We start from the raw sequence: 16,346 nt of genomic DNA on the forward strand, positions 1-16,346 counted from the left end.
CCTTGTGATTTTAAAAACCTGATTAACAGACTAAATAATCAAAACCACCCACTTTCCAGTCACGCCAGATAGAGGCAACCACAAAACTTCCTTCCACAACACTCTTCAGCTGCAGGAAGAATGAAGGTTTTCAATGGTTTTATATTTCTGACATCACTGCAAGGGCAGTGACTGAGAAACCAGCATTTGAAAGGTGCAGAGGAGATGTGCGCTGTGGAAACAGCTGTGCTAGAGGGAAACGCTTTCAGTCCGTGCACTCAGCAGTATGGAAATGAACTTTGCCAGCTAATGAGCACGAATAAACGCTTAGCTGCCTTTCCCACCACAAAGCAGCTTTCTATATTTGGTACTTTCAGATGTTCAGTAAAACAGACTGAATTTAATGCCAGATGACAGTGCCAGACTGACTTCAGTTAAACTCAAGCAAAGACCTTTAAGAAGCTGCCAGCCTGTCCTGTTTCTCTCTCCACCTGATAGTCACAGGGAGCTCTAAGCCTGACACCCGAGGGCAGGACATCAGCCCAGCTATGCTGGCTAAGTCAGCAGGGCCGTGATCCCTGGGGGCATAGGTCCACCTGCGCTGTTCATTTCAGGGCGCTCAGTTCAAGGTGTGCAGCCTCTTTCTGGGTCACAGAGGGTGTGAGGCATGGGGGAAGCCACACCCTACCTCCTGGAGCCTTTAGCCAAGAGAAACTGGCATCTCTGCTTTTTTTGTCCTGGGTTCCAGTTCACTGCCATCCAGTACATGTTATTAAAGTCCCTGACCCCCAGGGCTCTGTATGGGGGCCCCTTTTATAGCCCCTTGCTCCTCACACTCATTGGTTCAGCAGATATTTATTTAGGGCCTCTGTGTCACAGGTAGTGAGACTAAGAAGCCCCAGTTTCTGCCCTCATGGTATTCACATTCTAGCCAGGGAGACAGACAAGTGCAAGCGAAAGTGCTGAGAAGGGAGACAATTTCTGCCCCGAGGAGGAGGTGGTTTGGGGCTAAGTGAGAATGCATTGGGCTGAGAAGCAGGTGGGGCAGGCATTCCAGATGTAAGAAAGGGATTGAGCAAAACCTTGACAGCGTTAAATCCCACAGAATGATTTCCCACCCCATTCAGGAGGACGCAGGATGGGTGACATGGCATGCCATGCCATGGGGCGGCAGTTGGGTTGGAGTGGGGGAAGTGGTGGCTAAATTCAAGATCCAAAGGCATCTGAATTAAGAAGCCCTGCCCTATGGGTAGAGACAAGCAGGGCTGGGATCCTCAGCCACCACTTCCCCCACTCCAACCCAACTGCCGCCCCTTGGCATTTACTCCTGCTTAATCATTAGAATGTGCATATTTAAATTACAATAGAAGATACAATGTGCTACAGTATGTAGCAGAATGATTGAAAATACAGTTTTTGCAGTCCAGAGACTCTACAGCATTGGGGAAGTTACCTAATTCTCTCTTCCTTGGTTTCCACATTCAATAAATACTGGTTTCCAAGGAAGGTTAAGAGAGGAGATGAAAGTTAAGGGAAGTGCATTTTTAGGGAAGTGAAACTATTTTGTTATTATAATGGTGGATATAATCATATGAACATTATGTGTTTGATAGAACTCTTAGAACTGTATGCCACAAAGAGTGACTCCCTGGTATAAACTATGGACTTTATTAATAATGATGTGGTCCATCTACTTATAAAAAATGTGCCACACCAATACAAGATGTTAATAACGGAGAAAACTGTGTTTGGGAAAGTGAGTGAAAGTTGCTCAGTCTTTCACTACTACTCTTTGCGACCCCATAGACTATACAGTCCATGGAATTCTCCAGGCCAAAATACTGGAGTGGGTAGCCTTTCCCATCTCTAGCAGATCTTCCCAACTCAGGGATAGAACCAGGGCTCCCGCATTGCTGGCAGATTCTTTACCAGCTGAGCCACCAGGGAAGCCCAAGAATACTGGAGTGGGTAGTTTATCCCTTCTCCAGGGGACCTTCCCGACCCAGGAATTGAACCGTGGTCTCCTGTATTGCAGGTGGATTCTTTACCAGCTGAGCTATCAGGGGAACCCATGGACAGCAACACTGCTATAATTTACAGTAATACATGATGGATGCAGTTTGGGTAATTTAGGAATTTCACGGAAAGAGATAGACACTGAGCTAAAATCTTGAAGCTTTTGTATGGGTGGAAAAGAGCATGAGAAGATTCTGGGAGGCTGGAATAATATGAGTAAGCCACAGAAGTGAAAATGACAGATATTATGTTGTATTCATTTTTTCATTGCATGGAGGATAGGACCTGATGGGGTATCATAGAAGTGGGGAGTCTTAGAAAGTGAGGTTTGATGGAACGGTGAGTGGTAATATAGAAACAGGGAAAGAGACATGGAAGATATACACTTTGAAGATGAAACCAAAAGGACTCACTTGTAAAAATGATCAAGCCCTTATAGTTTCAAAGTGATTTTGCTACATTGTTCCTTGGCCTGGCATTCCTTCTCACAGAATTGGTGTCAAGATCAGCAGTGATTTTTAACCCCATCATACTAATGTCCCCTTTTGTGACCAATATTTCAATGAACCTTTTACTCTCAAGTGAAATTTATTTTTCCCCTAATATATTTGCACACATAATTTTGAAAATGTTAACAAAGTGCTTTATTATAAATAAAGGCAACTTCAGAGAAAGTGGTTAATGTTAAGGTGTACATTACAACATGTAAAAGCCCAGACATGATTACACTAGAAGACGTAATGGAATAGTATCACCCCTATACATGGGGTGATAGCTACTAATAAAGACCCATAGAGATGCATTAATAACTCATATAACACAAGTGATATGACTGTCACTGATGTCAGTGATTCTGCAAAAAGGTGGGTGACTGTTGGTAAAGTCCCAAACAGGAGAAAGTACAATCTTATCTGTTATTTAGTAGTTGCATTCCCAAGAATTCAGAGTGTACTAAAAAGCATGCAAAAATACTTTGGCAAGTATAAACAGGTTTCACCTATGAAAATGTCACTGTGCACTTTGGAAACTCTTGCAGATGTTGGGACAACTTGTTTTGTTGTGCAAGACTGGGGCATTTCAGGACATCTAACATCCCAGGTCCCCAGCCTTCAGATGCTAGAGACCTCACCCCCACCCCATCACTCTGACAATTAAAAATGCCCCCAAGGTTTCACAGCCTAAGGGAACAGAACTGCCTCTACTTAGAACCGCTGGCTGGATGCTGGCTCTCAGATTTCAGCCTCATGACTTGAGGATGGTGAAAGATAAGGAAGCTGAAGGGGGAGGGTTGGGAGGTTGAGCCAGAAAAGGTGTTGGCTGCAGTGCTGTCTCCCTCTGTCAAGGAGAGCCTTCACTCTGCTAATTTCTTTAGATCTGCCTCTTCCAACCGGGTAAGAGTTTCATGTCCTGAGCCCAGGTAGAAGATGAAGTGAGGGGGAAAATATGATATTTTGTAGTAATAAATGTGAACCCTGTCTGGCTTATTTATCTTATTTATCTTAAGAGTCAACAAACCAAAGCTGATCCCCTGCCCTCCACACATGCTCATTGTTAGATGTATACTGTGTCTCAGTTAAGGAGAAATCTAGTTCTAACATGAATCTGTGAAACATTTTTTGAAATTTAATCCTTGTTATCTTTTAAACAAGCGTGATCTCATTCCATTTTTTTTCTTTTCCAGTTTTGTTAAGTATGAAGTAACATCTAATCCCTCTTGGCATTCACATTTTGCACAATTGAATGTCTTGAGCAAATGTACATGATGGTCTAGCACATCTCGGTATTAGCACTCTACGTGCTGCCTGGAAGTCGTAAGCAAATCAAAGGAGCTTGATTTCTTTGGAGTACTTTTCAGAGAATTTTGAGCCTTAGATTTTCCTTTAACAATGACACCTTCTTTCTCAAGTTTCTTTCTCAAGTGTGATTGTGCTGTATTTGACTTGTAAAGAGTCATTTGGCCCAGAGGTATTGTTGTTGCTGTTTAGTTGCTCAGTTGTGTCTGACTCTTTGCAACCCCATGGAGTGCAGCATGCCAGGCTTCCCTGTCCTTCACTGTCTCCCGGAGCTTGGTCAAACTCATCTCCATTGAGTCAGTGATGCCATTCAACCATCTCGTCCTCTGTCATCTCTTTCTCATCCTGCCTTCAATCTTTCCCAGCATCATGGCCTTTTCTAATGAGTCAGCTCTTCGCATCAGGTGGCCAAAGTATTGGAACTTCAGCTCCTTCAGCATCAGTCCTTCTGATGAATATTCAGGATTGATTTCCTTTAGGATTGACTGGTTTGATCTCCTTGCAGTCCAAGGGACTCTCAAGAGTCTTCTCCAACACCACAGATCAAAAGCATCAGTTTTCTTCAGTGCTCAGTCTTCTTTATGGTCCAACTCTCACATCCATACATGACTACTGGAAAAATCATAGATTTGACTATACAGACCTTTGTTGGTACTTCAAATGCAAGCCAGCGAATGATATTCCAACAACATTAATCTGTTTGCAGCCTTATTCTAGGACCAGGTTTATCCATTTATCAATCAGATGCATAGTATTCACTAGACAGCAGATTAGGCATATGAGGAAATCAAAAGTGAACTAGACACTTCACCGGACAAGGCAATGGCACCCCACTCCAGCACTCTTGCCTGGAAAATCCCATGGATGGAGGAGCCTGGTGGGCCGCAGTCCATGGGGTCGCTAAGAGTCAGACACGACTGAGCAACTTCACTTCCACTTCTCACTTTCATGCATTGGAGAAGGAAATGGCAACCCACTCCAGTGTTCTTGCCTGGAGAATCCCAGGGATGGAAGAGCCTCATGGGCTGCCGTCTATGGGGTCACACAGAGTCGGACACGACTGAAGCGACTTAGCAGCTTAGCAGACACTTCACACCCTCAAAGAGTCTATTATCCATCTAGGGATGATAAAACCTCGCATATACTATGATAAGTCAGTGAAAGGTAAGTGAAATACTGGTGGAGTTTCTAGGGATGAAATAGTACTTTCTTCTGAAGAAGACTTCCTAGAAGAGGTGAAATTTTTAACTTGATGATTTTAAAGATTCATTAAAATCTTGACAGGCAAGACACTTTTTGAGGACTGGTTTTTTGAGCTGAAATAAATGTGAGCAGAATATTTTTTTGTGTGTGGCTTCTCATTACTTGATATTATGCATTCTCCATTGATTGTCTGAATGTAAGTGACTTTAAATAATTAGTAATAATTGCTATAAAGAATCTCATTTGAAATTGCTACCTTTCTGGAAGAGTCCTCTAATTGAAGAGTTAAGTCTAAGTTTTGCCTTTTCCATTGAAGAATTCAACTTTCACAACTCCGGATGCTGGAATACCAATGCTATGTTTCAAAATTCTGGGGTGTAGCTCTAGCCTTATTCATAGTAAAATGCAATCAGACATAAGACAGATCTTTGGGGACGGTTATACAAAGGGATTTCAGCCACTAAAATAGGAAAGTGTTCTGGCCACTGGGTGTTTTTCATGTATTAAACTTGAGGACAACACAGAAACTGAGCCCGAGCACCCAGGACTGCCTGTGGTTCCACGCCCTCCCCGTCTTTCTCCTAGGACTTGGGTCTAATTGCTTCTGCTTCCAGGTTATTAAGGTCCATCTCTCATCCCCTCTGGCCTCTGTCTGTACCACTTTCCTGTGGGCTGGAGATTTGACTAAGAGCAAGTTATTCAACATGAAATTTGGCCAGATGACACGTTTGTCTCTTGAAGAGATATCTGTGCCCCAGTTTTTATTGCAGCATTATTTACAATAGCCATGGCATGGAAACAATCTAAGTGCTCACTGGATGAGTGAATGGATAAAGAAAATGTGAGATGTATATGTATCCCATTGAAATGTAAGCTTCCATATATTTTATATATGTACATACATACACATACAATTCCCTGGTGGCTCAGATGGTAAAGCCTCTGCCTGTAATGCAGGAGACCCAGGTTCAGTCTCTGGCTCGGGAAGATCCCCTGGAGAAGGAAATGGCAACCCATTCCAGTAATCATGCCTGGAAAATTCCATGGATGGAGAAGCCTGGTGGGCTACAGTCCATGGGGTTGCAAAGAGTCGGACATGACTGAGCGACTTCACTTCACTTCACACATAAAATGGGATGTTATTCAGCCATTAAAAAAACCTGCCTTTTATGACAACATGAATGGATCCTGAGGGCATTATGCTAAGGGAAATAAATCAGAGAAAGACAAATACTGCATGTTTTCACTTATATTCAGAATCTAAAGATGCGGAGCTCATAGAAGGAGAGAGCAGAATGGTGGCTGCCAGGGTGGGGTGGAGGGCGGAGGGAATGGGGAGATATTGGTTAATGGTACAAATTCCCAGCCATAAGATGAATATGCTCTGAGGAGCCAATGTATAGCTTGGTGACTATAATTAACAGTACTATATACTTGAAAGTCATTAAGAGAGTAGATCTTAAATGTTATCACCACACACACACACACAAACAGTAATTATGTGAGGGAATAGAAGTGTATCAAATCATCTCATTGTACGTCTTAAAGCTTCATATGTTATAGGTCAGTAATAGCTCAGTAAACCTGAGAAGGGGAAAGGCATGTGTGTCAAAGTTAAAATATCCTGGGTTGGAAATGTTTTCTCTCTGATCTGAATGGTAGATATAGATTTATAAATTCTTCAACTTGCAGTCTTAAGATTTGTGCATATCATGTATGTTATATCTCAACAAAAGATAATAACAATAAAAAATTTAAAAACCACTGAAGTGTTGCCAATTTTGGTCTACCTTGGGATAATTTTGCAATGAATATGTGCATTTTCAAGTATTTAAAAGTAACTTTTTAGAACTTTTAGTGTTTTTCTTTTTTTTAATTAATTTATTTTTTAATATAAATTTATTTATTTTAATTGGAGGCTAATTACTTTACAATATTGTATTGGTTTTGCCATACATCAACGTGAATCTGCCACGGAGTGTTTTTCTTTAGTATTCCTTTTAAAATTATTTTTTAGCCAATTAGTTGAAATAACCTAAATAGCTGACAGTGGAAGATTTATTATGTAACTATTTGTCCCCCCAAATTGTAAACAGCTTAGAAGAGCAATAATTGTACCCTCCTCCACACTGCCCTCACCCCAAGTTTTTGAAACAAAAGAAAGGAGGAGAAAACAAAATTTCTGGGAAAAGAGAGTGAAAATATGTGTTGCAGAACCACCTTTTTGATGCTTCAAGATTTCCAACAATTTAAATACCTAGAATTTGGGGATACTGTGCCTAAATCATTATTTCAAACAACTTGTCATGTTTGCCAACTCAACACAGTCTCACGCTTTTGGGCCAATTTTCTCAGCCACCCCATCCCTCCTGCCCAGTTTTCATCTTGATGTCTGTAGCTTTGGGTTCAAAGTTAGACTGAAGTCTAGTAGTGAGTGAAAGTAACTGATGATGCAAAGGGAACAAAAATAGAATTTACAGCAAAATCCTTACCTCTAGCTGTGGTGGTCAAAGTTCAAGCACCAGAAGAGGAAGAGACATTCCCTTCTGAGAGCGCTCCTGAAAAACAGACAAATTTGATGCCACTAAATTGTAGCATTAAATCTATAAAGTCTAAGAACTGTACATAAATTAAGCCTGGATTTCTTTTCCCCAGCACACCCAGCCAATCTCATCATCTTGGATGGATTTACAAATGGGATCAAGTGCTTCTTTATGTTACTATTGGATATATATGTATATATTGAGCCTGATAATCATTTAAAGATAATCATTGAGCCTGAACTCTTTCATTGGAACAGGACAGCTGGGAAGTGGTGGAAGGATTGAGGGGAGAGATGAATTACATCCAAGAGCCACCAATACAGAAAGGATTTTTGCTGAAAAAGAGAAAATGGCCCTTGAAAGGCTGGCATAAGGTAAGAACTGGCTTGGGACTCACCTTTGTTTGCACCCACATTCCCTAGTCAGGCCCTGTTCTTAGGCACTTATATTTAATTTGAGGCTGAGCAAGGAGACCAAGAGAAGGACATTTAAATAGAATGTTTTAATGAATTCTACTTTGTTCCCCACAGAGATTCTTCTATCTGGACAGAGGAATCTTGAAATATGCCAAGAACCAAACTGACGTAAGTGGTCTTGTTAATCCAGCATGCTATTGAAGAATTCTCCAGGCTAGTCATGTTGTATGAAAGGAGAGAAGGTTAGCACTCCCCTTGATGAGGATGGAAGAGGCTCTTGAGCCTGATAACATGCATATGGTTGAGGCATCGCCACCTACTTCATGGCATCTAACCACTGGTGTCGCAAAGAGTCGGATACGACTGGGCAACTGAACAACAACAATAATATAGTGGCTCAGTTGGTAAAGAATCTGCCCGCGGTGCCGTAGACCCAGGTTCGATCCCTGGGTCAGGAAGATCCCTGGAGGAGGAAATGGCAGCTCATTCCAGCATTCTTGCCTGGAGAATCCTCATGGACGGAGAAGCCTGGCGGGCTACAGTCCATGGGGCTGCAGAGAGTCAGCGTGCCTGGGCACGCACACAGTGGCTGTAGGCTCGTGGATGAGACTGTACATTTGGGATTGCATTTCCCGCTGGAAACCATGAGGGTGGTGGTGTTTCTCTCTCAGGGAACAGAGGTGCCTGTTCCCTTCTGTCTCCTCTCTAGGTTCTGCGTGGGCTCAGTTCACCCACCAAGTGGAGCTGTGAGGGCCCCTCTCAATACTCCACTGGGTACCCAGCTGTGGGTTCTGGTCTTAGGGTTGTACTATGGGGTTCTCTGAGTGGGGAGAGACCTCTTCCCAGCGAGGTAACAAGAACAAAACATAGGACGTGTCCTCCCACTATTCTGGGCACTGAGGGGTTTAGTGGGGAAAGTCCTTGGTGAAGGTGACAGGAGATGCCCCTGTGTGTGGACACCAGGCAAACGGCCCACCAGGGTTCAGGATAACTGCTGGTCCTACCTGGACGAGAGTCCCTCTCTCACCCAGCACTTCTCTCCTCCTGCCTTCCTCTCCCTGCCTCGCTCATGGGGCTCACCCTGTAGGGGTACCTGCAGAAACGTGCCATAGTGTCTGACCCACAGTGGCCTGTCTTAGCTTCCTTACTCCTCTTTTTGTTTGTATGTTTTATTCAGCTTTTAAATTTTTTTGTTTAATTAATTTTTATTGGAGTATAGTTGATTTATAATGCTGTGTTTCTGCTGTACAGTGCAGTGAATCAGTTATACATGCACCCATACTGTTTTAGATTCTATTCCCACATAGGTCATTACAGAATATTGAGTTCCCTGTGATGTACACTAGGTTCTTTCTAGTTATTTATATATAGTGTATATGTCAGTCCCAACCTCCCAATTTCCCATCCCCCCACACTTCCCCCCTTGCAACCATATTACTCAGCCATGAAAAAGAAAGGAATAATGTCATTTGCAGCCAATGAGTGGACCTAGAGATTGTCATACTGAGTGAAGTAAGTTAGATAGGCAAAGACAAATATCATGATCGTATGATATTGCTCATATGTGGAATCTAAAAAATGAGTACAAATTAAACTAATACAAAACAAAAATAGAGTCAAAAAGGTAGAAAACAAAGTTACTCCTCTTTTAAAATCACTTCCAAATGAATTTAGACCCCAGAAATCCTGCAGGAAGTGGTGCCATTAACAGGTGAATTCACTGCTGTGGGAGTCAATCCACAGGGCTAACTTTCAACTTTTCTTACCTTCTGCTTGTTACTTAACCCTCTGCAATTCAGTCTCCCCTTTAGGTTAAATAGGATGACGCATGCACAGCACTCAGCTCAGCCCTGGTTCACACTAAGTGCTGGAGAAGTGTGGCTGTTGTGTTAACTATTAGTGGGTGTGGAAGGGGAGGGAGAGGGAAAGGAGTGTCAAGGATGTTCCGGTGGTTTTAACACTGTGGTTCTCATGGGGGGCCCTTTGTGCCTCTGCAGATAGAGAGAGAGAAGCTGCATGGCTGCATCGATGTCGGGCTCTCGGTGATGTCTGTGAAGAAGTCATCCAAGTGCATAGACCTGGATACCGAGGAGCACATTTACCATCTGAAGGTGAGACTGCTGCCCAGCTGCTATCTCCCTTTGCACAGATCCTTCATGTTGCAAAGGAATTGTCAGTTACAGTACCATTGGTGATGCCTTTTGAATTTCAGAACATCCAGCCAACGTGTAGAAGATCTTCATTAGGAAAGTATTTCTAAGGATGCTGTTGCTATCTGGATGGGACAGTTCTTCATTGTGTAGGGAGTCTCTCACACTGGGACTCAATAAAATAAGTTCAGCATCCTTGTCTCTTCTCCCTCATATCCCTCCTCCACTGTGACTGACATTAGTAACCTAAAAAAAACTTCATGTTTTCAAATACAAACTCTCTCTACTCCCAGGCAGTACCATCTTTAGTGAAGAACCATTTGCCGTAGAATAAAATATGTTTCCTGAAATATAATATGATCTTTAGTCTGTGAAGCTCTGGCTTACAACGTCAACTAACTTTATAGGGATTAAAATTCTCATACCACAGTGATGTTAAAAATTTTTCTCCTAAAGGACGGGTCTCTAAATAGTGTCTCTGAAATGGAGTGCTTCACTCCATTCTTCTGCCCCTTCTGCTGCAGGTTGTGTAGATAATTAAAAGCATGAAGCAAGAGCTTTGGAGATCCAGGTCTGGTTCAGATCTTGAACACCTGACTACTTACTTGCTCTCAGCCTTTGACAAATTATTGAATCTCTGAAAGTCGTAGTTTTCTCACCACTTCCTGCCCCCACAATGGGAACTACTTTGCTCATCTTATGGAGCTGAATGTGGAAAACTTGGTGTAATGCCTGACCCACTGTAAGCTCAATAGGTTCATTTATTATATATAATTATTAGGTGTTACCCGAGGGTTAGAAATTAATTGAGAAAACGTAAGAGTCCTTTCTTACTTGGACGAATTACTTGGAATATTGGGAATGGGGGCTGAGAATTGGGAAAATAAAAGCATGAGATTATGATTTTCATGACATGTCTGTGGTACTTGGGCAAATACATGTTTAGCACATACATGTAGTTGATGGACTGCCCAGGACAGTCAAATCTGTACTGTTTTTTAAGCCTAAGCCCCTGTGCTTATGGGTGTAATAACTGTTTAGAGCAGGGTTTCTCACCTTCAGCACATCTGGAGGGTGGGCTGGAAACTCCTTTGCCATGGGGGCCTGTCTTGTGCATTGTAAGATGCCCTGGCCTACACCCACTAGATGTCAGTGACAACCCTCTTCTAGTTATCACAGCCCCCAAATGTCTGCAGATGTCGTCAGACATCCCCTGGGGTGGTCACAATACCCCTAAGAGTAACTAATGTGAATCAAAGGAGGGAGAGACCTATAATCTTTCTTAAAAAAAGATTTTTAAAAAATCTTTGAAGGTTTACCGCTTGAGTGGTAAACCTCCTCTCAAGTAATTTCTCTGTGTTCTTCCAGTAACTCTTATTTCTCTCTGTTGACATGGTCAGGAAATAATATATTCTTGTTCATCCACTATTCTAGTTAACAGAGTAAAAGCAATGATTAATTCCTAATTTTTAAAGAACTAGAATGCCTTGAAATACATCAAATACTAATATCCTGATAAACGCTGGTTAATATTTCTCTGTGTTGATTCACTTTCAGTTCTGTTTGTGTTTCCTGTCCATTCTGACCATCAGTTATGACTGTGAGAGCAGGTGTGTGGACTTCTCTGAGGTCCTGGTTGATGGGCTCAGAGTCGGACAGTTTCTAATGTGAGCCATCCGGTCCCAGTCTCTTCCTGTATCATAGAAGGGGGTCTGGGCAGCAGAGAGTTAAGTAGCGGTACACCCACAGTCTTGTGACTACCTAAGGGGCTAACGCAGAACCCTGGTCAGTTATTTAAGAAAGTGCTTTTGTTCTTCTGCCTCGTTTAACCCAGTTAAAAAATGGGTCAAGAGGAATGCTCTGGGCACTGATTTTTAATGGCCTCTGATAGTAGACTAGAACAAAGAATGACACAGGATTCCTATAAAATGCCCAGCAGCAAGGTCTGGGAAATGAAGTACATTTCAAGAACATAATTTAAAGGAGGCAAATAGATGTCAGTCTGTGTTGCTTCTACTTGTAAATGGCACATCCAGTAGAACCTGGTGGGGTTTCAAGTCTTGTGTGTATTTCTAACCAACACAACAAACGTAGATGTCAACCAAACACTTCCTAAATGAAGGATGTTGCTGACATTTATTTCCACATCCTTGCTCTCAGTCACAGCTTTAGTAAAGATTTTAACTGAATTGACCTGGATTTTTTTTCTTGGAAGTTAACCTACCGAGTATTCTTTTGGAGTCATTTATATTGCCTTTTCATGAGTCTCTGTTTTCTCATATATAGACGTCTATCACTTTTTGTTTTGAAAGTATTAATGCACCATCATATACACATAGAAATACTGACTATTAAGAGATATTTATGGTGCATAGGTGCTTCATATATTCTTTTTAGTACTTTATGCACATTTGATGTATTTTATAATAAAAGTTACTACATACAAACATTACTCTTCATAGAAATTATACATTGATAGTCAATCACAGAGACAATGGCTAAAAGTTTGTGTTTGTGTGTTTGAAAGATCCTGGAAATCACTGATAATACTTTATCAGACTGTTGTTTTCTAAGAGTCGGAGAAATGTTCTTGTAAATAACCTTCACATTCATTAACATGTATTCCTCAGTAACATTTCATTGTTAGAGAAGATGAACAAGGTTAAATATTTCAAGAAGAATTTATTCATTCTCTCCAGTTCAGAGAAGATTGATCTGAAAAGTCTGAATTAGAAAAAAGGTTTTTTATTTTTAAAAAATGGTGTAATGTTTTCAGTGGGGATATGAGAAATGGGGACAGGAGAACTTGGAACTGCTTTAAGAGACTGATAAATATCCTTTTTTCTAATTCTTTTTTCTTCTTGTAAGAGATGGATAAATATAAATTTCAACTTGCTTGCTGCTTAATATGTCTTAATAATAGCATAACAGTTGGCTCTTTCATAGAATGCTTAAATGTAGAGTTTATGAAGACCACTCTTACTTTCCATCTCCTACATCATAGACTTGTTCCATAGACTGCATGAATGTAAATGAAGTAAACAAACTGGTACTTCCACAGTTCTACACGTGTCAGGATGAAGAGGGGCCAGGAATGACCTCAGTGGGATGACTAACTGTTTCTCAGATGATTGACACTCTTGTGTCCTTTCAACCCAACACAATCTAGGTGAAGTCAGAGGACGTCTTTGATGAGTGGGTATCCAAACTCCGCCACCACAGAATGTACCGTCAGAATGAAATCGCCATGTTTCCACACGAAGTTAATCATTTTTTCCCAGGATCTACAGTCCCAGACTCCGGTCCTGGGGTCATGGACACCATTTCAAGTAGGAAGGTAATGATTTGCCGATCATGAACCTAAAGGAAGTAGGTGGCTTTGTTGGGGGGAGTCTGCTCCTGGGGGCAGTATCTGAGGAAGGAGAGGTTAACAGGGAGGAGCAGAATGAGTTTGATCTAGGATTTTATTTGTCTGTATGTCCCGTCAGTCAGAGCCAGGGCCAGAGGAGCATCTATTAATGCTGAGATAACTGAAGAAGAGCATGTACAGAGGGATTTAACATCCCGACTCTCCCTTGATCACTTTGACATTAGTTTGCTTTCTGGCTGTAAAATGCAGGAGATACATTTATAGTCATACAGAACCACACAATCTTCCCCAACATTTGTGTCATCTTTTCATATGGTTATCATTTGGCAGGAGGAGAATTCAGGGGCCTGTAGCACGGTGTGGCCACATGGGTGACAGCTGGAGCTCTCAGGGTCTCTGATGGAGTGCTTTGCTAGAAGCTTCTTTCTCATTATGGACAGATGGCTTCCATTAGCAACTAGCCCACTTTATTATCCTTTACCCTAAAGTGTTCCCACCGGCTCTGTTTTCATTTATAATGTGCTTTTGTCATCTGTGGAACAGCGTAGCAGTATATCAAAGCAGAATTCGTTTCAAACCGGAAGCAATTTATCATTTTCTTGTGGTGGTGAGACTCGAGTTCCATTATGGTTACAGTCTTCAGAGGACATGGAAAAATGCACCAAAGGTAGAGTGACTCAAAACCTCTGCTTCTTTCTGTCGAAAACCTCTGCTCATAGATTTTCCTTATTCCGTTTATACTCCAGGTGAATTTATATTCTCCCTCTAGACTGGTCTGTGTTCCCTGTCAGATTTTGCTTATGAAGATCTGTGCTCATTATAAACAAAAGACACTCAGAGTTTCATGTCTTCCCTTGGGTGTGTGTGCGAGTAGGTTTCCTTTTCTGTTCTTTAAGCAGCGATGCCCAGTTTCCACATAGACTGCTAAATCACAGAATCACAGAATTTTGGCTTAAGTGCCAAAAATGATTCTGATACACATCCAAGAACTTATAAATCACTGTTCAGAGGTGAGTGGGTGAATCAAATGGAGATTCCTCACCAAACAGGTGTTCTCTACTCTGGCTGCACATTAGAATTGCAAGAGAGCTTTTAAAATGCCAGGATACCCATGCTCAGGCCCCTCTCTCAGAGAATCCCTTTAAATTAGTGCGGGATGGGGCCCTGGCATCACTAGTTTTTCACAGTTCCCAAACTGATTCTGGTAAGGAGTCACTCTTGCTGTAAGGAAGCTCAGTGTTCTCAACCTTAGTTAAGAATCACCTATGGAACTAAAAAAGAAGTCACCAGTGAGGTTGGGAGTATTCTGATTTAATTAACCAGGGATGAGACTTTGACATAGGTAATTTTAAGAACCTCACCAGTTGATTTTTAAAACATAGCCATGATTAAGAACCACTATCAGAGAAAGATGCCTGAAAATTGCATTTTTCTCTGTTGAATGCAGATAGGATCACATCTGGGGCCATAAAATGTTGCCCTCAATAAATATGAGCAATAAAAGAACTCTGCATTGATCAACTTATTTAACTCAACTGTCCTGTGAGCTCAGAATATTATTATCCCCTCATGGACTTTAGCCTGGCAGGCTCCTATCTATGGGATTTTTCAGGCAAGAATAGTAGAGTGAGTTGCCATTTCCTACTCCAGGGGATCTTCCCCACCCAAGTGTTGAACCCACATCTCTTGCATCTCCTGCATTGGCAGGTGGATTCTTTAGCACTAGCGCCACCTGGGAAGCCTGTAAGGAAGCTGAGACACAGAGAAGTTATGTAATTTGGCCACGATTCAGTTCGTTAAGTACATTCAAACTGAGGCAGCCTGGTTCTCTAGATCTATGCCCTTAACCACAAGTCTACTGCCTCTCCTATAAAAACGGAAGTAAAATTTCCTTGCTTTACATATGTAAAACCAAATATAGATAAATGAGAAAAACACCTGGCACTAGTACAGTGAAGGTTGAAGGCAAGACAAGTGGCTCTTACTTCTCCTCTTGTTTTCCCCCTGCAGACCTGGTACACTGTCACGCCTACCTGGTGGAGATGAGCCAGCTCCTGCAAAATATGGACATCCTGCATCGGACATATTCGGCACCAGCTATTAATGCCATCCAGGTCAGCCAGAGCCCATTTCTGTTTGCCTGCTGGCACTCTTAGGCTTTCCTCTCTCCTCCCAGCCTTTCACTAACAGGGAAGTTTACTGGCTGGTTGCTTCAGCCAAATTCAAGGGGATGGAGTTGGTCACTCTGGTGTGCGTCTTTCCCTGTTGGTTTGGTGCATCTTACTGTCTGTGCTCTCTTTCCTGTTTTAAAACAAAGGGTGGAGCTTTTGAAAGTCCCAAAAAGGAAAAAAGATCACACAGGAGGTGGCGGTCCAGAGCTCTTGGCAAAGACGCTAAAGGAACGCTGCAGGTAACCCTTGCTTCCCCCTCCAGGCTGGTTTCCTCAGGGACACAGCTGGGGCCCATAGAAAGGTGACTATGCTGTAGTTACTCTCAGATACCCTGTGCAGAGACAGGAATTCAATTACTTGGGTTCTCTGAATGCTAAAATAAGCATGTCGTGCATATTGAGTAAAGGAAAAATGGGATGCAGTTGGAGCGACTGCAGTCACTTCTAGGGCTTTGGTTTCCCCTTCTTTACTGCTTAGCCTGCCTGCTGTCTTCCCCACTGGGGTGTGCACCTTGATTTGTGGCTGCTGTGGTTGTGTGCTCTGTCCCACCTTTTCTGTGGCTCAGTGGACTCACCATCCCTCCGAGCCCACTGGCCAGAGTCTTCGGGAGCAGGACATTGTATAGACTGTCTCTTCTCTCCAACCTTCCCATCTCCCATCAGAAGTTCACTGCATAACACTAACTGCTGACTTTCCCAATGCACA

General features: G+C 42.2%; 1 protein-coding gene and 1 non-coding gene across 7 annotated transcripts in view; both read left to right on the forward strand.

Moving 5' to 3' along the window:
• Nucleotides 1-16,346, forward strand: part of OSBPL3 (oxysterol binding protein like 3) — a 198,289-nt gene that overhangs the window by 110,179 nt on the left and 71,764 nt on the right. For 4 of the 6 annotated variants that reach the window (XM_055590567.1, XM_055590565.1, XM_055590566.1 and 1 more), the window contains 7 exons: nucleotides 7,792-7,908; nucleotides 8,065-8,118; nucleotides 9,948-10,061; nucleotides 13,270-13,437; nucleotides 14,014-14,137; nucleotides 15,481-15,584; nucleotides 15,788-15,880. In XM_055590567.1, coding sequence (XP_055446542.1) covers nucleotides 7,792-7,908; nucleotides 8,065-8,118; nucleotides 9,948-10,061; nucleotides 13,270-13,437; nucleotides 14,014-14,137; nucleotides 15,481-15,584; nucleotides 15,788-15,880 — 774 coding nt within the window. The remainder of the gene's footprint in view (nucleotides 1-7,791; nucleotides 7,909-8,064; nucleotides 8,119-9,947; nucleotides 10,062-13,269; nucleotides 13,438-14,013; nucleotides 14,138-15,480; nucleotides 15,585-15,787; nucleotides 15,881-16,346) is intronic. The other 2 variants (XM_055590568.1, XM_055590570.1) reach the window with 1 other exon arrangement.
• Nucleotides 8,171-8,296, forward strand: LOC129659744 (U6atac minor spliceosomal RNA). Its single transcript, XR_008718219.1, has one exon. It is a non-coding gene; the product is annotated as a U6atac minor spliceosomal RNA (small nuclear RNA).

Source organism: Bubalus kerabau, chromosome 8, assembly GCF_029407905.1.
Source record: "Bubalus kerabau isolate K-KA32 ecotype Philippines breed swamp buffalo chromosome 8, PCC_UOA_SB_1v2, whole genome shotgun sequence".
In the NCBI taxonomy this organism is placed as follows: domain Eukaryota; kingdom Metazoa; phylum Chordata; class Mammalia; order Artiodactyla; family Bovidae; genus Bubalus; species Bubalus kerabau.